The 23,928-nt window shown below is 43.0% G+C and overlaps 1 protein-coding gene across 1 annotated transcript in view; it reads left to right on the top strand.

Annotated features, from left to right (window-relative positions):
* Positions 1-23,928, top strand: part of PTPRG (protein tyrosine phosphatase receptor type G) — a 394,385-nt gene that overhangs the window by 300,675 nt on the left and 69,782 nt on the right. The window contains exons 9-12 of the mRNA XM_038149628.1: positions 11,489-11,673; positions 13,614-13,722; positions 15,444-15,493; positions 17,848-18,643. Coding sequence (XP_038005556.1) covers positions 11,489-11,673; positions 13,614-13,722; positions 15,444-15,493; positions 17,848-18,643 — 1,140 coding nt within the window. The remainder of the gene's footprint in view (positions 1-11,488; positions 11,674-13,613; positions 13,723-15,443; positions 15,494-17,847; positions 18,644-23,928) is intronic.

Genomic DNA, 23,928 nt, shown 5'->3' with positions numbered 1-23,928 from the left:
TTAATCCCTGTTTATGTGGTTTGGTTCCTGGGGTCTGGTTTTCCTGAGCTGGTTCTCTATGGGTCCTCTGCCATTATGTTCAAGTACCATAATGCTCTGTGTTTGTGCCTGCCTGGGAATTTGAATTTGTGACGTGAGACCATCAGGTGGGCGACATGCATTTCCCATGGTCTGACAACATTTAGTGTGCCATCTAATGGCAGGGATGTGGCTGGAGTTGGTGATTTCTTCCTCCCCTCAGCTTTTGCTCTAGGGGGCTATTGGCTGGGCAGCCAGTTGTTTTGTACCAGCTCTGTTGGCTTGTCACTTTCTGGGTTGTGTGCACACCAGGGGACACTGAAAATAGGTGCATTTTTTTCATGAACTTAAGATAAATAGGTTGGCGCAGTGTTGCTAACACAAAATGTAGTATATCCTCCAAAAGTTACAGGGATGAGAATAGCTGTTCCAGAACTATAACAACTTGGATGTTTCTAGCCCCTTTTTTGACAAAGGTGAGCAGTGATGATGTGCCCGGTCCACTGCACATTCTGAACTACTGACATATAAATAAAATGAGTTGAAGTCATAATACTTGAGTGAAAGCAAAACCTCTTGTTTATTCAGCTAGTAAATATAATACCACTTTATACAGTGTCATTCATGCAAAAGGACTGAGGAACAGAGTGCATGAAGTGCTTTCCAGCTAGACAGTCTTGCATACAAGTATAGAAGAGTGTAAGGTTAGCATTACAAATTTCTTTTATGCAGATTGTTCTGCACACCTCCCGGTTGCACCTCAATGCTTTCCACATTGCATTAGGCAATGTGACCAATGGCTGTCACATGGTGATTCTTGTCTGCCCTCCCTGTTCCTGATTTGTGTGTTGTAGAAAAAGGCATGGTCACGAAAATGTGTCTTTTACTTGCTGCAAGGTGGTATGGTTTGTAATGGTCTTCAGCTCTGCAGGGGAAGTTCTGGTATGTTTGTCGGCGTGAATTTTTGCAGTTTGTTTCCTCTGTCACACACTATTAAGTCTGTGGGCAGTATTGCTAATCTGGAAAACAGTGTAGCATTCATTATGTAAGCCTTTCTTATTTTGGAGGAAAATGTGCCCAGAACAATTTGCATAATGTTCAGAATAATTTTCAGGATTCCCTGGTGAATAGGGAATTTCAGATCAACACAAAGCAGTGGTCCATTGGCTAATGTGCCATCCTGAACAGTTTGGGACCAAAGAGTTCTCAGCTATTTCTCTCAGCTATTAAAGCTATCTCAGGTCACAGAACTGTGACCACTAGCATAACCTGCAGATACTCTGGAGGAAAACTTTCTCAGTCTATACCTTGTCCTCTTGAGTATTTCCTTAGCAAAGCCCCAAAAGTGGTGGCATTTGGTAAACAAGAGGTCTTCTGGGAAAGGCTGTTTCAGGTCAGTGCTCTTGGATCCAGTTTGTTAACCAGTGTGAATGTTACCAGCCTTTTGCTTTGCAGTTACTCTCCTCTCCCTTCTCTTGTTTTAATTCAAAAGAGGCAATGAAGAGAGGGGCACTGTTTTCAGTCATCAGAATATAAGATGGTGAAATACTTCAGCTAATTTGAAATAGGACTAATTTTTCACTTACAAGAGAAAACTCCAGATTTTCTTTTGAGTCAGAGTTTAACAAGAAGAGTTTTCCTTTATTCCATTATCTCGTTGCTTCCTTCTATTGGCAAAAGCTGATTTAAAACAGTTCTCTTGAAGACTGCTTGTATGCCTGGAATAAAAGCATATGCATAAGACCTTTGCTGAATCGGAGCCCACGAGCTGAGCTTAATTTTTAAGTTGACCCTGGAGCTATTTCAAAAAACCATACAGATGATGTTTAAAGATCTTATTTCTGAAATCCACCATCCAGGTTAAATACTGTTCAGCTATGTAATTGTAGCAACTGGTGAGTTGATAATAAACCTTTGAACAGTGATACTTTTTAAGAAGATGAGACTTTCAGAGATCCAAGCTATACAGTGGATCATACTGTTAAATGAGGCATCATTTAACAAGAGGGCTCACCCATGTTACAGTACTAATTTATGTAAAGTTTTGAAAAGTTAGAAGTTCTCTGTACAGATGTTCTAAGCCAAGAATGCATTTGTAAAGCATTAATCAGATACAGTAATTATCAGTGCCTGTGGCAGTGTCTGACTTTTTGGACAAGACAATCTCTGTTAAAATTGCTTCCTTTCTTCTCTGGCCTGTCCTCTGTGGCTCAGGACTGTGTTGCTCTGTCACATCATATATTGCACTCCTGCAGCTCCTGGGCTGCTTTCAAGCAGCTCTGGTAGAGGGATTGCTAATTATTTATTGCTTTAATAGTGTACATTGCTCTTCAGGGACAAACAGAATTCTTACATAAAAGTCCATCCAGTTCAAGGATCTGGGTCTGCCGGGGATTCTTACTACTTTCACATGTTGTCCCATCAAGCAGGGCTGTATTTACAAAACATTACCTGCTTTAGTAAAGGTGTAGGCATGGAAACTCAGGAGGAAAAGGTGTTTCATTTCCTTGTTTCAGGGAGTACCCTATGTGCAACAATACTTGCCCATCTTATTTTGCTGCTGATTACATCAAATGTTGTTTCTTTATGGTTTTTTTTTAACACTCAAGGAAACCCTTTAACCTTTCTACTCATTAAATGTGCTGCATGCCTTACAACACTTAAACAAGCATCCCATGTGAGGGGCTCTTGACATCAGAGTTTTCTTTCACAGATGCCTGATTACTTTCCCAAAGGTGTCTGATTACTCTTTGCTGGAGTCTCAAATGATGCTGTTTCCCATCAGTGGGATTTCGCCTCAGAGTACCATCTGTAATTATGATCCTAGACTAAGTTAAATAATGAGCAGTCATAAATTCACTCCAGTAAAACTTAGCTTTGGACTCCAAATTAACAGCTGGGACATTTCTCTAGTACTGTGCAGGTGATCATTTTCTTTACTGATTTTTGTTATGTGGTAGTAATTCACAGTTTGGAAGTCCTTTGAACTTAATGCCACTAAAACACGAATAGAAGATATTTGGATTTTCCTCCCTGCAAGCCTTGTGCTGAAGCATGGCTCAGGGAAGGGCCTGCAGCCAAAGGTACTGCACTGCCCAAGCAAAGCAGTTTAGTTCTTATTCACTATTTCATGGCTCCTGGTGTCAGAAATGAGACTACAGCCTTCTGTAAAGGTGTTGCCTTTCTGCAGAGCATTGGAGTGCGCCTCCCATGCAGCAGCATCCAAGAGTGCAGAGATTCAGTGCACTGACATCAACACTTTGCAGATAATCTAGAGCATTGGCAGCAGTGTTTCTGAATGAGAACAAGTTATTTGTCTCATTTATAGCCTATGTTATTACTCCCAGTAATTTGGTTTTGCTTTCTAAATGCCCATGTTTTATGAAAACTGTCTCAAAACAACTTTGCAGTCTCTTCATGCCCTCAGGTTCTCTCTGGGAGTCCAGAAGGAGTCTTAGGCAGAGAAGTTCTCCTCTTGCAGAATGTCATTTTTATGTTTTAGTCAAACCTAATTACTCAAAATACTCCATAGTAATATGTAACATATCCAAAACAACAACAAAGTGAAGGTGAATTTAAAATGATTCATTATTGAAAATTTAACTCAGGGTGGCTAAAGCAAAATTTAGCTATTTGTTCTCTTTAAATATCGCAGGGGGAATGGAAATAAACAATAACCTTTTAAAGTAAATTTACAGTATGTTTACCATTAGCATTGATTCTTTTTATCCTTTGAAAGAATCTTGGAAGATTTCTTCATGATTGATAACTCCTCCCTCATTTTCTTGGACAACTGGGCTTTTCCATTTTGCTTTTTGATTTCATTTTGCTATGGAAGTTATAATTTCCCAATTCTATTCCCCTTTAATCAGGTCAGCACCCTACCAGGTGTGGTGGAAATGGATTCATGTCTCATCATTAGGACTTCTGTTGGTGTAGCAGCCTGGCTTGGAGCACAAGGTCACACTTGAGAGTGGTGACACTGTCCTGCTCATTGCCTGCCCTGCATCTTTGCACTTCAGACCTGTCTGCCACTGCCTTGTGCTCCAAGTAAAGGTACTCACCTGCAGCTGCAAGAGTCTCTTTTTGAGCCTCAAGTGGCTGCTGAATGCACATTTCAGGCAGAAATCAGTGTGTTCCTTCTGCATATTTCATCCCTTCCACCTCATCCCTGTCTTGCTCTGCAGCACTGGCTGGGTCCTTGTGTATGTCTTGGAGAGTGTCCTGCTAAAGCAGGGAAGGACAGGCTTCTGCCTTCCAGACAGTTTCAGGTCAGGTGGAACACAAAGCTTTTCATCAAAACAACTAATCCATTTTGAGGGGGAATCAGATGCAAAAAGATGTGGTACTTAAACCTGGCATAGACCTCGTGCCTCCCTTGCAATGGCTCTGTTCTGTGGGGTTCTGTTTTACACCTGTAGTGACTTCTGTGTAATTGTAATGTGAGGAGTAAGTGTGTCTGGGCCTGAATGTAGTGAACAATTTAATTATAGATTTATTAGTAAGCACTAAGTCACTGCTTACACTTCTTCAGAGATTATAAAGGGTCCAAACCAACAGAGCAAGAGGAATTCAGTGTGAAAGTGTAGGTGAGGTTTGGGTTCACAGCTGCCACTAAAGCTGGAAGAGCTGAGCTTGATGATTTATTCCATTTACACCTGGAGGGAATTCCTTTCTGCACTGCCTACCTGCTGGCCCAGCTGTTCAGCCCACAGAAGTACTAATTTTAGTTTGAACCATGAGTCCCTGCAGCTCATCCTTTAAAAAGCATCCAGAAACCATGAAAGGAAAGCTGCTTTCCTAATCTGATTTTGGGCATCCCACAGGCATGTATTGGGGGCTCTACCAGCCCTATTGCTGTATCCTTCCTATGCTCCCCAGGCCAAACAGCCCTCACCAGAACATTGGAAAGGTCAGCTTAGCTAACAGAGCAAATATGTGTCCTTCTGGCAGGAATTCCTTCTTTCTCCCCATTGATAACTGTTTGTGCCACTGAATGTGATCACACATGTGGCACAAACACACTGTGTAAATAAGGGCACAGGTGTACATTTGAAACACGAGTCACCCTCTGTGTGCACGCATGGATGTGTGCAATACAAACACAAAACTTGCAGGGCAGGTCCTTGTTGGGCATCAGTTTAGCCCAGCATGGCATCTGATGGTCCATGCCTTTCAGTAAAACAGGATCTGTTGCTGTGATGCCATGGAAATTTAGGTGCTACAAAGCCACACAGGTATTAATCCAAACGCTGGCTGTGTGCACACTTTGGGAAATGGGCCAGCAACAGGGGGGCAAACCCCAGCTTGTCCAGATGCCCTCTGTCAGAGAGACCCATGTGCCCATTTGCTCATGAGGTTATTTCACAGGGCTCATAAAACAAGTGTGGGGTCTGTGCCTCACACCTCAGCAACCCTGTCTGTTTGAAGCATAGTGGAAGGTAAGAGCAGGGAAGACAAATAGTCTGTCTCCTAGCTACATTCTGCCTGTGGATTGAAGTAGATCAACACAAATATTTGTGTGTACAGCATGCTCCGGAGCCTGCCAATGCCTGCTGGCAAAGTGCAGGCAAAGGTAAAGGAAAAATGTGTGCTACTCTTTAAAGCAATTATCCTTATGTATTAATAATGTCATTTATAAGCACTCTGAGAAGTCAACAATGTACACTAAAGCAAAGCTGAAAAACTGCAAACATTTAGTAAAAGAAGAGGGAAATGTTATAAGTATGCCTCTTAGTACTTTCTGATATATTAAAGCCTGTGTTGTCTGTGCATATGATCTTCGTCATTTATTTGTTATCCTTTGGGAGCACAGCCCTTGCTGAACTCTGGGATTGAGTCTGACAGCCCAAAGCATGCTCTTGTTTATTATGGATCACTTGTCTCTTCCTGAGCACCTCCACTGAGTCACACCAGTTCAATGTAGCTGAATCTGCCCTGTATCACTTCCCCTACCATGGCACTGAAAGTAAGTGTGAGTTTTCTCATTGCAGCACAACCCATATTTTTGCATTTCAGGGTTTATTTGAAGTTCTGAGGATCTAACCATGAGAAGGAATATATATGTGTGTGTATACAGGTATAGATGTAGTTGAAAGTGTTTTTCTTCCCTTTTCTGTTGGTGGCATTGCTTTTCTCTTGTCTGCAGTTGGGTTCCTGGGGGTGACAGGGCTGAATGAACTTGGTGCAGTGTTTGGCAATAGCACAGGCACTGACCACAGCTTGCAGGCACTCAGAAATCATCTGGGATGCCTGTGGCTGAGTTGGTTGTCATTACAGCAGCAAGTGGTGCATCTGTCCTGCAGGACTGGCCCTTCCAGCTCCTTCCCAGGGCTGGGGCAGAGGGGAAGGAAACCACCTCTCTCCCCCAAGAATTTGGCCACCAAATTGTTTGTCTTCTTGGTGAAGAAAGACACAAATTCCTCATACTGACCTCTCCATTTCTCTTCTACTGAGCATGGGGGAAGAAATGCCCCAACTACCTTCCTTTGTGCTCCTGCTTTGTAAGGGAGAGACACTGTTCCCTGCCTCTCATCCTGTTGAATGAATGATCCTGTATATCCAGACTAGTAAGACAAAGAAGTGAGGCATCTCTCTCCTCACAGCCAGGAGCTGCCTCCCAGAGCAAGACAAAACCCTTGTCCCTGTCTTTTAGTTACCACTGAGCAGCTCTGAGCCAGTAACATGCTATGGGCACATCCTGATGCTCATGTTTCCCCTTCCATGTATGAATTGCCTTAGAAGATGCCCATGTCACCACAAGGGATTCAGGATCTCACTGTCACGTTGCTTTTCTGTGCTGAAAATTGTCAGGGCTTCAGCACACAACGTGTATCCCACGGCACCAAGGAGAGGAACAGCAGTTTTGCATTGCTGAGACATTCAGCAGGAGGTAGAGAGTAGGATTTTTCAAAGGAGGGCATAGCACAGCTAGAAATAACTGCCTTTAAAGTGGTGACATTTTTATGCATGGACAAGCTAACTTAGAACATTTTTAGAGGATTTTATAAATCCCGCTGAGCCCAGTGCAACTAGATTCATCATATGAAGACCTGTTTTACAGGGAGAAAGTATACAAGCCATAACTGAATCCACATTTATTGCACTCTCACAAAGTTTCCCTAAATAGGTCTTTTCATAACCACAGGTAGCATATGCAAAAAGTGTGATGAAACCCAGAAAGTTTGGCTGGTGTTGCATTTCTGTCTTTGAAAGAGAAATACAGGCTGCTTTTAAGGAACAATATTAATTTTAGAAAGCTGCGATATTCTCTTACATGCCATTTCTGCATTCACGGGTGTGTCTTAGTATCAGCAATTAATTTTTGCAAAGCAACAAGCCCCTTTTTTTGTCTTTCAACTCACTGAAAGGGAGCTGCCAGGAGCTTTTGGATTAAGCTTTATCAGGCTTTCAGTGTAGGAAAGCCTCGTGGAGGTTACGTAGCCAAATACAACATACAAATCAAATTATGGGAGAGATGAATGCAGAGTTGTTAAATTAATTTTGTTTGTTCCAGCCCACTGGAATGTTTTTAACATGAAGAAAATCATTCTCTGCTGTATGGCTGGCCTGCCCAGTGCTTATGACTGTATCAGCATGCTGCATTCTTTTGCCAGTGGCAAACAGGTTTTGTCCAGGCTTGAGTGAGCCCTGGAAGATGAGGCTGGCCAAGATGCTGGATTCCCCCTGCCTTCCCCAGTGGGCTGATCTTCAGAGAAAAGCCTGGGTCAAACTGCTGGGTAGCTCCACACGTGGCCAGCAGCTGGGAGAGCCCGAGGCTGCCTGAGTTGGGTCAGAGGGGCTTCCTCCAGATGCACCTGTGCAATGCTTCTGCCTCTTCAGGACTTTTCCAGAAGGCAGGAGCTGACTTGTTTGCCAGGATCTCCCAGTTCAGGTCATCCCTGACAGGAAGGTGAGGGTGTTTTTTCTCTCCAGGAGGTCCAGGGCATGTCTGTGCCTGCAGTGGGGCATGACCATGGTACTGCAAAGGCTCTTGCCTGTTCAGTGCCTCTGAGATGTGGCCTGGTTGTCCCAGCTGGGGGTTTCTGTCTCCACAAGTCTTGGCATGGGCTGCTAGCCCTGGACACAGTGGCTTTGGTGTCCTGCCAGACCTGTGCAGGTATTTGCTCAGGATTGTACACATCACAGAAAGGCATCCTGAAAGCCCCCACAATATTTTAATATCCCTCAGGATCTGAATTTTAAACAGAGCATTAGTAATATTTTTCCTAAATTAGCTGAGATGCTACTTCAGTGTGGAATAATGCTGATTGTTGGTTTTGGGTCCTATTTTTCAATTTTTTTCTCAAGAAATCATGAATTCACAGGCTTTTTTTTTTCCTTATTAAGCCTGCTTTTGTTAAAAAAGAAAAAGAAAAGCTTGTGTTTCTCTTTAGTGTGTGCTGATTAAACTTCCCCTTCCCTGTCCCAACCTCTTCCTGCATTTCTATCTTCTTCAGCTGCACATTTTGCAATATCAGTAGAGGTCCTTTAGCCTGTGATTCTTTTAATCTTCTTTGAAAAATCCAAGGCACAGAGAGTATTGAAAGAAAAATTAGGTCTCTGGGAATGCCAGTTGTTTTATAGATGGTCAAATCATTGGACTTCTTTTCCTTGCCTTTCAGACATTCACTATGTTATTATGTATCACTTTAATTAAATCATCAAATTGAATTATTGGATCAAATGTTTCTTTATTCCATTGTGTCCTAAGCAGGTTTAGTTAAATTAATAAAACCATATGTTTCATTTTATAAAAAAAAAAAAATTCTTTTTTGCCCATTCATAAGCTGTTTAAAAAAATGCTGTTGAACAGAGAAGGTTGGTTAATACTAAATTACTCCAGGTTTTTCAGATACTGTGCCTTGGAGTGAATTGAACCAAGTCATACTAAGTCATGACAATTTTGTAATATTTACTGAGAAATCGCAGTATTGTAAATTCAGCCTCACTTTAGCTGCCTGTGAGGGAGGCTTGTCCTCAGTGAAGTCACCAGAGTCACTCAGGTGATTCAAAGTGCTCATGGCCCTCTTGGTTCAGGGGGCAGGGTCAGGGAGGGTCTCCTGGCTCTGAGCCTGAGGCTCTCCTGTTTATCCTTGGGAAATCCCCACTTCTCTGGCTGTTCCAGATGGCATCCAGGCTGGCTACAGGGAGTGGCACAGAACTGGGGACATGGCAGCCCCCTGTCCCTGGGCTGGCTTGGGGTCCTTGTGTGGAAAGCAGCTGGCCAGACACCACTCAGAGGGCTGCTGCAATTAAGGTAGATCTCCCTGTCTCTCAGGAAGGTTACCTGCTTGAATTATCTCTAAAACAATTTGATGCATGATTACTTTAAATGTATAAATCTCCGCATGTCCTCCTGGAGGACAAGGGCTGGGTAAGAGTTTCAGGTCTGGGTAGTGCTTCACCCTGGGCTCTGTCTCTGATGGGATTTGATTAGGTGGAGCAGTAAAGGCTGGCCTGGCATTTTGAAGTGTAATTCTGTGATGACAAAGGGCGTCAAAGAGGGCAGTTATGATTTATTGGTGCAGTTATCAATAAACAGTGATGTCAGGAAGAATTGATCTGACCATCTCAGCGGAAAGAGGTGAGCATGGAGAGGCATACCAAGGATCAGGGAGCTCTGTAAATAGTGATAACAGAGGTGGCTTTTGGCTGTCCCATCTCATCCAGGTCCTGGCCACCTTCATGCTGTGCTTTGGGGGGCCAGGAGGGAGCCAGAGGGAAGCCATGGTGTGGCTTCTGACTTTGTGGCACTGACAGCAGAATGCTGCTTTGATCCCTTCAGCTTGGTGTAAATAGAAACTCACATACATTTATCCAATGCTTTCAGATACTGTAGGGTTTGTTTGTTTTTCTGGATCATTGCTGGATCATCCTTCTGGGTTGAGCTGAAGGATCTACTGCAAAACTGCAGGATTGTCACCTCTCATGGCAAGAGCAGACATCAAAGATGTTTCCTGCCCAAGCATATTTCTGCAATTCATGTTGTCTTGTTCAGCTAGCTACAAAATCTGAGTTATACCTGCACAAATGCATTTGACAGGTATTTTTCTATTGTACTGGTAATACTGGTGTTTAAAGCATTTAATCATTTTTATTTAAGAACTGTAGCTATTTCAGTAATATAACAGCAGTGCTGCTTGGCCAACCTGCAAGTCCAGGCATAGGAACAGGCATAATTCCCCTTCAGTGCTGCCAGGACTCTTTAAAAGTGAAATAATGGCCAAAAATACATGCAGTCACATACCTGCAGAGTGCAAACAAGCTCAATGTGTTGGCTTTAAGAGCAAAAGTCATACTGGGAAAAATAATTCTGCGAATAGTGTCAGCCTGATGGGCTGGGTGACACTTTGCCAGAACAGCTCCTTTGCCACGGCACATGTGCTTAGGAATCATTGCGAGTGATTTTCCTTGGTTCAGGGTTTGTACTGAGAAAAGAGAATGTGAGGATCTGCCCTGAATTGGGTATTTTAAACGTGATTTTTAAAGCTTGGGGAAAAAAATCTAAACTCTTTATAGCTGGGCAGGGGATGATGCAGTTTTCCCACAGCATGTGAGTGCCATCTAGTGTTGTGCATCCCCCACCGGACCTTTCCATGGCAACTCCTTGAAATGTGTTTCCTCAGCGCTGCCAGGGGACTGTGCACACCCCGCTCCTCCAGGGGCCGGGCTCATCTGTGCCTGGGCTTGGTCTGCCCTGCAGAATTTTTAGTTTTGGTACTGCTGGAAGCAGAAGCCATGTTTTTTCCAAGAGGTTAAGCCGTCCCTGTGCTGATGTCCCACTGACTTAAGCATGGCTGGGAAGTGACTTGTGCCTCCAGGCTGCAGGCAGGGTTAGGAAGGCAGGGCTGCCTGGGGGTTCCTCTGCCTGCTCAGAGGAGATGGCCAAGGCCATCAAAGAGCCACTCTTCCCTGCACAGGTGATACTTTACTGACAAGCTGGTGAGCATCTTTGAAGAAAGATATATAGAAGAGGAATAGAAAATAACTGTAAAAATGTACTAGGTTAACAAGAGAACATTTATTGACCCAATAGTGCCATTTTCAGAGGTTTCAACTCTTTCCAGGGCCAGCAGAGCACATTGGGGTATTTACCCCTTAACAGCAAGAGGGTGGGGATGAGGAAAGCTGTGGATCAGGTCCACTGTATTTCTTAATGTTCCAGTGCAGAGCTCTTCCGTCACCAAGCTGAAGAGTAGGTGCAAATGTCAGGACTGAGAATTAAGTCGAGAGCTAAGCAACCTGCCTGCAGAGAATGGATTCTCTCATTCACTTTACTCAGGAGAGCAGAAAGCAGCTGCAGGTGGTATTAAATCCCATTGGTCTCAGTGAATTGCAGTCTAAGCTGTTACTGTAGGCCAGGGCATTAAGGGAAAAAGCCTAGCTCTTAGAGTGAGGCACTGTTCATTCTGTTTGTTTTCTCTCAGTTACTTAAAAGAGCTTCATCTTTTCTCCTTCTGTTTTTCAGCTTGTAGCACTCCTCCAGTCAACATGAAAGTGCAGCCTGTGAACAGGACAGCGCTACTGGTAACCTGGAACCAACCAGAAACCATTTACCACCCTCCTATCATGAACTACATGATCTCATACAGCTGGACTAAAAATGAAGATGAAAAGGAGAAGACTTTCACCAAGGATAGTGACAAGGACCTGGTAAAAGCACAGCATCAACCCCAGACATATGTATCAAGCTATCCTTATATTGTTATTTTCTTGGTAGAAGGAGGTAGAGGAGGAAAGCAGTTGTTACCTTATAGGCAGGCTAATGTTTGGCCCATGATGAATTGCTATTTAAATGTTCAGCATTAGCTGAACGTTGCCTAACAGGCTGCCCAAACACTGGAGTGTGAATTTATAGTTTATGAGAGTGCATGAAGGACTGAATCTGCAGACACTTTTCATGTAGTGTTGCTGAGAAGCAGCTGGCTCGGGAAATGGGAGGCTCTGAATACCTTTTGGCTTGAGTTCAACTTACAGATTTTCACATTAAAAGTCTGATCCCCCAAAATCTGTTCCTGGGCTCAGGCTTTTCACTGTGCATAGCCCCTTGCAGGCTTTGGAGCAGTTTCTGGCAGTAAGTGCTGCCAGAGGCAGGAGTTGCATAGTCAGAGCTTGAAGATTATTTTGGAGTGGCCCTGTACAAGCACTGCCTACATCTGGCAGTGTGAGAAAAAGAGAGAAGAGCAAGACAGTTCCAGCACAGATGGAAACACTGCTCTATCTCCTCCATTTAGGATTTCATCTGCTTGTCATTCTTGTCTAAGTGGAAGCAAGTATTGTACTGGTCCTTAACATTCTCTGCATATAAAACCAGAGTGACATATTCAGGTTTGAAAGGCCTCCATTTATTGTTAATCAAAGAAAGCCTCTAGAATAATGAAATCAGTAATTGTATATGCACATGAAAAATGCAGCAGCACAGTGTTATTCCTAATGACTGTTACCATATTTTTTTTTCAAATACACAGTCCTCTGGGCCCATTCAATCAGTTATACAATAATACTTCTCTTATTCCCTTAGATGAAGCTTCTTTTACTTCATTTCCATTTATATTTCCAATTTCCCCACTAGACATTGTTATCTGGGTCACATTAGGGAACGATCTGCCTCATGAAATCAGAAAGGAATCCATTGAAAGGCACCCAAGGTTATGATGTATTGTAACCTCTCTCTTGTCATAATTTCACACTCTTAAGGGAGATTTTTTAATCAGGTCTAAGGAGGAGAGCCTTAATCAGCAAAAATGAGGTGGGCACCATGAAAGCATCCTGTTTTATGTAAAAGAAATAATTACAAGTGCAAGGGTTGTGATGGAGTGATAGCTTGGAAATAAATTGCAGTGAGACCTTGTGCTGTTCAGCAGAGCTTTGGGTTAAGAAAGCAATGACATCTTAGTCTGTTTTAGAGGCAAGAGAAGAGGAAACCCATTTTCAGAGGAAGGTGCAGATTGTTTTCAGTGCTCTGGCAGATACAGTTGGGCTGTCCCATCTTGAGTCACAGCTAGACAGTGTTCTGCTGTAGAGATAACAAGTATTTCAAGTGACTCATGTAGCTACTCCTGTGAACTGATGTGATTGTGGACTAAGGCAACTCTCAGGTCTAGGAGTGAGCAGGGATATCCCAGCCCAGGATGCTCAGCCATCATTTGCATAGCACACCAGCATCAAATTGCCTTAGCCACTTTGTTGCAAAATAGTCAGTTTGAATATGCAGTGACTTTTCTGGGCTTATCCTGTGTTTGGGTCATGGATCTCCACCTAAAAAAAAATCTTATTATAATTGCTGTAAAAGGTGAATGACTTGAGTTTTAAGTTTTCCTGAGGAAAGCAGAGTCATTGAGGCATGACAACTGTCATGAGAACAGATGTGGGACGTGTTCATTTCTTTCTCATGGGCAGAGTCAGCAGTGTCTGGGTGCATCCCTCCAGTCTTGCCCTCCCCAGGGAACCACTGAATATTTCCGTGTAGAAATATAGCTTGTCTTACATGGCAGAAATGTTCTGTGTTAGCGCAATGCTTTATATATTTCAAACTGATCTTGGACAGTACTGTGGGGGTAAAAAACTGAATAATATCTATTTTTTTTAAACAGAAGGCCATCATTAGCCATGTCTCACCTGACATCCTTTATCTGTTCAGAGTTCAAGCAGTTTGCCGAAATGAAATGCGTAGTGACTTTAGCCAGACTATGCTCTTTCAAGGTAAAAAAAAAACATATAAAATTTTTACATTGAACTATTCTTTGTTTGTTTAATATTTTCTTTGCAGAGTGCAATGTGGTGTGAAGTTATTTCAGAAGATATTTGAATGCATGTAGACAATGCTAATTTCATATTGTAGCTGGTGACTTGACCTGAATCTCATTTCCAGTGAGGAGGGTTTGCCTACACCTCTCACTGTCAGGTTTTGTCAGGTTTTAGGAGAATTTAGAGCTTTTCTTGGTACTAGTTTTCTGAAACAAATTCATCAGAGACTGCTTATGCATCAGAGGCACAGCTCTAACAGAAAGTGAATCTGATGGGTGTCTGTTTCATGTAAAGAGGAAAGGAGATCAGTCCTACCTTGACAACCACATGTGGAGACATCCAGGTTTTACCATGCACGCAACCTCAGTGATTTCCAAAACATACATATTTAAAGAAAATCAAAAGAACTAGATGATAAGCTGTCCTTTGTCATAGATTTCCTTTCAAATTTATTGGAGAAATCTGGTAAAGCTGAGATTTGGTACAAGAACTTGATTATTTTAGAGGTTTTTTAAGTGCTAAAGTTTTGCTCCTTCCTGGGAATTTATTATGACGTTTTTTATTAAGTAGGACAAATTTTGCCTCCAATGAGAGCATTCCCTCCCACTCCAGCTTATAGATGCATAAACCTCAAAATAAGTAATGGAAGAATAAAACAAGCAGAGAGTTAAAAGCTTAAATCTTTAGGATGAAGCAAAGAGTTGTCACTTGGATCTGGTGCTGTATATGGAACAAAATAATAGGGGCATTTTTCAGTGTCTTTTTCAGAAAGTATAGGGGTTTGATCCTGTTTGCTAGCACTTAGTGTCTGAGGGATGTCAAGCCATGGACATGGTTTGGTTCTGTGGTGGTGGCAGAGAGAGCAGGATCAGATAAGTGTCCTGTCCAAGTCACAACTATTGGAGCTCTGTTCTTGGTACCTCAGCACCATGTTTCAGACTTCCCTTTTAAGTGCCAGGCAGAAGTTAGAAACTGGGGTATTGCTTATCTTTTACTAGATGATGGAAAGGAAAATTCTTTCAAGTTTGACTACAATAACTGTTTAATCACCGTTAGGAGTAAATCATTACTGGCAGCTCTGTAGGAGATCCTTTGGATAATCTAGCCTGGTATTCAATGCAGGGGAAGAGATACACACATCTGCAGTGGGAGCAGATGATGTGATTCCCCCTACAAGTCCCCAAAAACAAGCTGCTGTTCTAATCTCTGGCTGTACCCAGTATCTAACCTAGAAAATTAATCCACTTGAGCTTTCAAAACATTTATCAGAGGCTGATGGTAGTTATAGTTCAAATATATAGCAATAAATAATGATAATACTATAAGGACAGAAAAAAACTATTATCATCAAGCTACTCTTGCTTCCTGTGTAAGTCAGGATGTTTCATCCAGCTTGGGGATGAAGGAGAGAATTTGTTTTCAGTATTTGTCAGTAAGAATTTGTCAGAAGAATTTGTCAGTAAGCCAGCATTGCCAGGCCTGAGTAATTAAAGGCAAGCAAATCTGTGTTTAGACACAAGTGCAGAGTGAGTGAGTAATGCCCAAAGAGCTGAGTTGCCTTTGCTCCAGGCTGAGCCCTGTACCTGTATGCTGCAGCCTCATGCTGAGCAGTGGTTTTGCAGTTGTTCCTGTGCCTCCTCCCCTGCCCTGATGTGCTGCTCTTCTTCCCTCCCCAGCTAACACCACTCGAATTTTCGAGGGGACCCGAATTGTGAAGACAGGAGTGGTAAGTGATGGATTTAGGGAACGGGGATTTGGGGACATTTCCCACCAGGTGGCAGCACGATGTTGGAAATCTGCAGCAGCACCCAGCTTTCCTGGGGAAGGGGTGTCCAGACCTGTCACAGAAGGGTTTATAGCATAAAATACAGTTCCAATCTGAAATGATTTTCTAGCTTCATGCTCTGAGAGGCTTTGACCACTGGAGAATCAAGTGTTAAAAAGTTTTCCTCAATCTGTATTCAACCCATTTAGAGGGAATTTGTAAAATATTGATGATGACTGTGGAAATAAATTTAATTTATTTTATTAACTGTATGAGTAGAAGTATATGCAACAGAAATAAGACCTCACACACAGGCCTTCAGGAGCATCTTTGCTCTTCCAGTGCTTTAAGGATACCTGTTACTGTGTGAATAAAGCCTGAACAATGTCTTTGTTTTATTTTAATTGTGGTGAGACTGTACCAAGTCACTGATGCCAACTTTTGTGTTCCAGAATCAGAAATGTTGGTACATTTACAGTAAAAGTGGAATACACTGTTTCCGTTCTGAAACCATCTTATTAGTTTATTTAATATAAATAAATTATAAACTATCCATAACCTAAATTTCTTGGCATTCATTGTACTGAGTTGTTCAGTCAGATTTATGGGCTGGATTCATACTATTGAATTTACTCTAAGTACATTGCTTCTGGTTTTATTCTGATGCAGTTTGATATACTTCCTGGTAAGCAAATAACATATACAAAGCTTGCATTTGAATGATTTATGTTTGTTTAATGATGTATAGAGGTATTCTAGATACATAAAATCTGCTGTCAAATTTTAATATTCAGTCCAGCTTTGAGACTGTTCATGCCAGCAAAAAGCAAATCTTACAATGCCTTAGGGATTCAGATTGATAAGTATCTGAAAGTTTAGATGCTTATTTAAAGTTTTGGCTTGAAATCTCTAAAGCACAGGTTTTCATCTGAGATCTCAGGTTTTCTGTGATTGCAGCTGGTCAAAAATAATGTGAGAAAGCAGCCTTGCTTGGTTTGCTGCAGCATTTCAACTACACGGCTTGACTGAACCCGGGAATTGCAGAGAGATGCAGAAATATTTTAAAGTTACGAATTTCAGTTTCCAAAATAAACATTTTACATTTTTTTCAATGTTCAGCAGCACCTATTTAACCCTTTTTTGTTCTCATCTGGTGCAGACCCTTCCAGCTAATGGTCCTCCTGCTGATGAATTCAGTAATGTGAGACATTTTTCAGTAATTCAGAGAGGGAGAATGATCAGGCTGTCCAGAGGAACCGCTGACACAGCTCTCCCACAGAATTATTTCTTGTCTTTAGACAGTTCACTTCACTCTTTGGACAGTTCACTCTTTTACACATGTAATTCTGGTCTAGTTCTTTATGAACAGACCAAAGTTTAGTTCTTTATGTGTGTACTAAGGGGCAGAGCACACACATGTGTTCAGGACCCTCATGCATGCAGTGGGTTGACATTAGAATAATATTGGCAGGGTGCAGAGAATGCAAAGTCCATAGTTCATCACCTGCTTTTTCTCAGTGAAGCAGGCACTGCCAGTCCTGCCTTTCATTCACTGGTGCTGGCCAGGGAGAGTCCTGTGGATGTGGAAAACATGGATGTCACTGCCTGCAGGTCTTGGCAGACGTGGTGGTGGCTTGCTCAAGGGCTCCTGATGCTCTCCAAGTCCTTCAGGAGTGCCCAGCTGGCCATGCTGCAGTTCATTTCTAACAAGAGCAATGCCTCACAGCAACACCAGTCCTTATAAGAATAATCCTGATGGGTAAATTAAGGAAATAAAAAATAGTATCCTTCGAGGCCTTCACAATGTGCGTGGGAAGAGCCAGAGTTCCTTGTCAGAGCAGCCCCACCAGCCATGGATGCTCATGTTGGCAGCCATTATTTTGGGACAGCCGTTATGTAACACTGTATTTTTAAACTCCTGTCTTCTGAGGATTAAAGCACTGTGAGTAATGCAGCTGAACTCATTAAACTCCTTTACATTCTTCTCACCCCAAGAGGAAATGTTACTCACAAGTCAGTAGTGATGTGGGAGGAGAAGGTCTTGATGTAAAGTAAAGATAAGGATAAAGAGGGTTTTCATGATGTGGTGAAGGCAGGGAGGTTTCCTCTCTTTGTGGTTTGCTGGTAGCTCTGTGGCGTGTTCTGTCCTGGCTCAGCCCTTCATCCAGCTGGTGTTGGATCTCTGGTTTTAGGAGAGTAGCGTGTGTGTGAAAAGGGAGGGAAAAGCAAGAGAATTACCCCAAGTGGTATGCCGGGCCCCTGCTGATGCTTTCTGCTGTGTTTTCTTCCCCTCTGCTGCCGATGATCTCCTCAAGCCCACAGCATCTCCTGCCTCCTCAGCAGACATGGCTCCCATCAGCTCCGGCTCCTCCACCTGGACCTCCTCGGGGCTCCCCTTCTCCTTCGTGTCCATGGCCACAGGCATGGGCCCTTCCTCCAGCGGCAGCCAGGCCACCGTGGCCTCCGTGGTGACCAGCACCTTGCTGGCAGGGCTGGGCTTCAGCGGTGGGGGCATCTCCTCCTTCCCCAGCAGCGTGTGGCCCACCCGGCCGCCCGCGGCCGCCGCCCCCAGCAAGCAGGCCGGCCGCACCGTGGTGGCCACCACCGAGGCCGCCGCCGCCTCCCCGGGGCCGGAGCGGGACTCGGCGCTGACCAAGGATGGCGAGGGAGCCGAGGAGGGGGAGAAGGATGAAAAGAGTGAAAGCGAGGATGGGGAGAGGGAGCACGAGGAAGACGAAGAAAAGGATGCCGAAAAGAAGGAGAAAAGCAGGGCGACGGCAGCCTCAGAGGCACGCAATAGCACAGAGCCCAGCGTGGCCGTGGCTTCCCCCAACAGGACTGCTGAGGAAGAAGGAAATAAAACCCTACCGGGAGAAGTGCCAAACCAAAACGTTGCCCCCACGACTGGAGGCGCCGAGAAGGAGAGCTTTGCCGAAGCCGACACTCAGCCCCAGCTGCTCGCTTCCACCCAAGTGCCACCAGCGTCCACCGACGAACTGTACCTGGGCAAGATCCCAAGAAGACCAGAGACAACAAGAAATCCTCCTCCAAAGATGGACAGGTTTCCCGAGGAATATCCCTCAGATAACAAATTCATCACCATTAACCCAGGTGAGTGATCTTCAGGGAAACCGTTTTTACCAGCATAAGTGTTGGAAAACAACACAGTCCAAATTCCTTACTGATTTCCAGTAGCTACAGCATTTTTGTAGTGTCTGGCTACATCTGATTGACAGGTAGTCACAGAACCCAACCCCACAAGTTGTTACTGGGGGGAGTAGAGTGGAAAGACATATCCTTTTATTGGGACAAATTCATGGTCTTTGTAGCTTATTGGAAGAGGAAATCTGGAAAAATTTTCACTCCCAACATGCTACATCAAGAACTTTGTAGAAAAGAAAAAGGGAGGGGAATACACTGAGCTATAGCTGTGAAATTAATTTGGAAGTGCGTCTCCTGTCCTGAACTGGCATTTCATAGGAAGTTTGGTATGTGTGCTTCTAGCTAATTTAGTTCATCTGCAGGATTCTCCCTGGCTGGGCTTTGAGATATTCTCCCAAATCAAGGATCATTGCTGGTTTATTTCTCAGCACAAAACCTACATTCTCTGATCTTCCAAAACAAGACACCTTCTGGGGGAAAAAAAAAATCTTAACCGGGCAGAGTTCACATATTTTCAATTTGTCCTGATGAGAATTGCTGTGCTCCTGTACACTCCAACTCTGGATGTATGTACCAGCTCCACAGTGTGTGCACAGCAAATAGAACCTCTTGGAAGCCTGCCCAGGAGATCTGCACGTGCACCAAGCCTGGTGTGGTCAGGGTTTGCTGCACAGGCCTCTGCAGGCTGGTCCCTCATGGTGCTCCCAATGCGCCGTGCGGAATGTCCACACGTGTTCCTGCTTGGGGAGCTCCGGGCACTGGTGAGGAAAACTGCAGGAGGCACATGGACTACATGCATGGGGATTTATTGTAGATTTATTTATTTAGATTCGGATTGATATATTTATTAGACATTTATTTGAGAGATTATGTGTATTTCCACAGCATTTATGAGATAGTGCACTTTTCTGTTTGCTGTTTCTGGGGGTTTTTTTACTACTGTTGTTTGTTTTGCTAATCTGTAGAGTGTTTTATAATTTTCTTTTTCCATCAAAGCTGTTCTAATGTAGTGTGGAAAAGCCTTGCATATTTATTTTTTCCTACATTGATAAACACAAAAATGCAGATATTGTGCCTTCAGTTATAGCTCAGAACCAATTTAAAAAACAAAGCTAAATCCAGTCTTTAATAGCATTTGTTACAGAAATGCTGACCAGTCAGTAATGCTGTGAATCATAAATGTTCTGTCAGAGATCAGATTAACAATGCAGAAGCTGAGAAACCTGCAACAGGATGTGCTGATTTATTTTTTTTAAATACACTGCTGTTTTTCTTATTCCTCAGCTGGAAACCCTCAAAGGCCAGTGCTCCCTCTGAAAATGGTCTGAGATGCCTGTCAGGCAGTTTTCAACCTGCCACTTGCCCTAATCACCTTTGGGTTAGGAAGGAGGCCTGTTGGGAGTGCTGCCCTGTGAGAAGACACTTGGGAATGCAGGAGAAGGAGCTTTGCTCCTAGATCCTAGCTGGATCTAGGTTACCAAAGACACAGGCTGGCGAATTAGACTAGTACAAAGCCTAGTTGCTTCAGTACAATGACTAGTTGCTTCAGCTTAATTGTTTTCCCCAATAACATGGAAATTTGCAATTCATACAGACAGACCTGACCTAAGTCATGCCAGGAGCTGAGTTCAGTGAAACTCCAGCCATAGCAGGACCTCTTCCTGTGAGAAAGGGCCTTAAAGGTTTTCCATAGCAAGGTAAGCCTGAAATCAAGACAAGTGAAGACGAGGGGCATTGCCAGAAGTGTCTGAAAGGATTCCTGAGCAGCAGCACAGCTAAGACTGTTAAGGCACTTCCAAAGTAAGCAGGTTGCATCTCTGCAGTTTACTCTGTCCCAAGGTGAGGGCAGAAACATTTTTGGATGCATCTTTTCTTTTGGCATCTTTCCTCTTCTGCATCTTTATAAAGCAGGTTTTTAAAAGCTGTCAAGGTTTCAAAAATGTTTTTGTGAGTAGAAAGTTTAATCATTTTAAAGAGTAGAAAATTGTTTCATGACAATGTACATTTGTAAAATTAATTATATAGCATCGAATTAGCAGTTGTAAGGAGATAACTGAAGAGAGGAGTACTCATGAGTGTGCGTGATTAGAGGAGAACAGGGAACTCATGAGAAATTACAGGGAAAGTGTGAGGCCAATTAGTGCAGCAAGGCTCATTTTCTTTTAGTGCTTACTTCACACTTACATAGACACACACACTTCTCCTGAGGCCATGTCATTACTTTCCAAATGGCACTGGCCTCTTTCTGACTGTGGTATTGGCCAATGCTAATGATTGTCTTCTGTCACTGAATGCTTGCTTGCATTCTTCTCTTTCATTTCCCTGATCATCCTTTTCTCTGTTTTGGTGCCCACATTAGACTAATTGTACTTTTGAGCTGCCACTGTTACACACACAGCTGCTCAGCATTGTCCATGTCTCTGAAACCTGAAAATCTGAAAAACAGCAATTAAAATTATACTCTCACAAAAGAGGGAGGGAAAAAAAAAAGAAAATAAGCAAGGGAAAAAGATGAAACCCAGGATGATTCAGTTTAATCAGGCTAAAGCAGATACTATCCCACAGAATTTTGGTTGATAGTACCAGACAATTAAATAGGTCCTTTTTTTTTTTTTTTTTTTTTTTTTTTTTACTGGAGTTAACAACTAGACTGTTCTAAGCAAAGTAATTGCTGTGGGGTAAGGACAAAAGCCTGAGTGGTGAGCTGGCCCTGAGGACAGAGAGGTGGGTTTGACTCCTCATCCAAATTTCAGCCAGGTTCTCCCATCCCTCAGTGCTCACCCACCTCTGCTGAGTTCCTCCCATGAGAGGGCAGTTTAGAGACAAAGAGACCTTGATGTGCAGGGTTAAATTTCAAGCCTGATGTATGCATTTAACAAAGACTGAATATTGGATTTTAGAGCAGTCTTTGCCAGGTCTGAGGTTACAAAAGCCTTTTAGGGATTACCTCATTAGCATAATTAAACATCTGTGTAATTCTTCTCCATCTGCAGCAAGGATTATTAAGCTGTATTTTCATGTGGCACTTCAGCCATTTTCACACAGAATCACACAGTGTATAAAGTTGGGAAGGACCACTGGAGTCAGCTAGTCCAGTCTCCTCACTCTAGGAGGGCTCCCTGTAGCACTTTAATCAGGATGGTGTCCAGACAGCTTTTAAATATCTTCAGAGATGTCCATGGTAGCTTACAAGAGCAAACAGCAGAATGGCTTGAAAATAAAAAAACTGAATTATTTAATGCCTGCAGACTATGAATTTCAGATATAGGATTAAATGTGATTTGCATCTGTTACAAAGCAGTGAAAAGCCATGCTTAGAGGGCCCACCCTGTAAACCTGAATACTGCAGGAGTGCCTTGAAGAAATAGGGGGTAACAGCTGCACCCTGGTACAAGCTTGTAATAAAGGTAATACTCCTTTAAGAAACATGGGTTTGCCTTTTCATCGTTTAATAATATGGCCAATATTATTTTCCATAATTAATTAATACTTTTGTATAGGTTCACAACTTCATTTACTCAAGGGAAAGATGAGCAAGCTGACTTTCTCTTAGGAGACCCTGTGGTCTGAGGCAGTTCAGCAGCAGGGCTGTTCTTTGGTTAATGGTATCTGAAGTGGTACAACAAACAGAACTTTGTCCTGGCAGTTTGTGCAATGGCAAGGAATGATAAAAGTAGGTTATATAGTACAGCTAGGGTTGCTTATTATAGCAAGCAGTGTTACTTCAGGGAAATAAACATGTTTCTTTTCTCAGGAACCATTTTCCAAGAATATGCAGAGAAAAAAAGCACATTTCACAAACTCTAGAATGCCTCTTTCTTACCTTGACCTTTACACAAGAATTGCACTGCCAGAGCCTCCCTGGCTGCCTGATGCCATCCAGTACTCCCTGTGCCAGGGCTCATCCATCCAGTGCCTGGGTGGAGCTGCTGAATGGGTGCTTCACAGAAGTTATGGACTTTTCCAGACACAGGAGTAGATTTAGTAGTGCCAGGGCTTGTATCATGTGGGACCTCCTCAAACAGATATGCTGTAATAATTTTTATTCCTTCCTACTGGGATGAATTCCAAGCCAGTAAAAGGCAAACTGAATTAATTCAACGAAGGCATATGCCACTGGAAACTGTTTACATTTCTTAGCAAAAATGGAGTTTCCTAGTCCGTTTTTTAAGCTTCCCCCATCCCCTGCCAAGTACAGCTTATGGTGGGCACTGTTACAAGGATATGCTGTTGACACTACCAGGGCTTGACATTCTTGCTTTGGAAAAGAATGAAATGGTGACTATTTTTTTATCTCATACTGTTTTGTTTTATGGGAGAACAGGAAACTGTAGAGGCCCAGATCTATCTTTTTGTGTGTGTGTGTGTGTGTTTTCATTTCATGTTTTTCCAAATTATCCAGCGTGCTGACTTTTCTTAGGCTGTTCTGCCATGACACTCAAGACAGACACCAGCTCTCCAGCTGCACTCACTGCTCTACCTCTGGCCCCACCTGCCAGTCTTGTACAAGTTTTATTGGCACTGGTTTGTTTAAGCTCTCACAACGTGTTACTTAAACAGTGGAAAACACCTCAGACTTTTTCTTCAAAGCCAGGACAGGAACTATGTCCTTTCTTCTGAAGCACATCACTGCTTGGGCATTCCCAACTGGAATTTCAGGGCCAGCCATCAGCGTTAGGGAATGGCAATTGCTATTTCAGCATTCAGCATACTGAGCACTTTCTTCTCCTCACATCTGTGGCACAGGGAGTTGGCAGGGGCAGATTTGTGTGTTCTCCACACTAGACTGACTAAAAGGAGTATCATGAGCGCTGCAGAATTTAACAGTGTGCATTGGGACTCCAGCCCATGCTGTGCTTACAATGGAATTGAGTTTTCTTCCCATGCAAACTGAAACATATGGTTTTGTGTTGAAAGATGTGGAGGTGAAACTAAACAGAATATTGTCATTGGAGAGAACTGAAGCAACACCCTAATGGATGTAAGGTGGTGGGACTATTTGGCTCTCCTACAAAGTTTCATTACATCACGAGGTTTTTTGCTTTGTCCCTTTTACTATTCTGATTAGTAGCACCTCACAGGCTTTTTTTTTCCTGCTCTGAAATGATTTGAAATGCACTGGTAATAACTGATGCCTCAAGACTTAGCATTTTGTAAGTTTGGCAAATACAGAGGATAAGCCTTTGCTCTAATTTGGGGTTTGCTCTTTTCCTTATTCTTTGCTAGTCAAGGAA

Source organism: Motacilla alba, chromosome 12 (genome assembly GCF_015832195.1).
Source record: "Motacilla alba alba isolate MOTALB_02 chromosome 12, Motacilla_alba_V1.0_pri, whole genome shotgun sequence".
Lineage (NCBI taxonomy): Eukaryota > Metazoa > Chordata > Aves > Passeriformes > Motacillidae > Motacilla > Motacilla alba.
The sequence above is the reverse complement of the archived record's forward strand: the minus strand, read 5'-3'. Positions and strand labels throughout refer to the sequence as shown.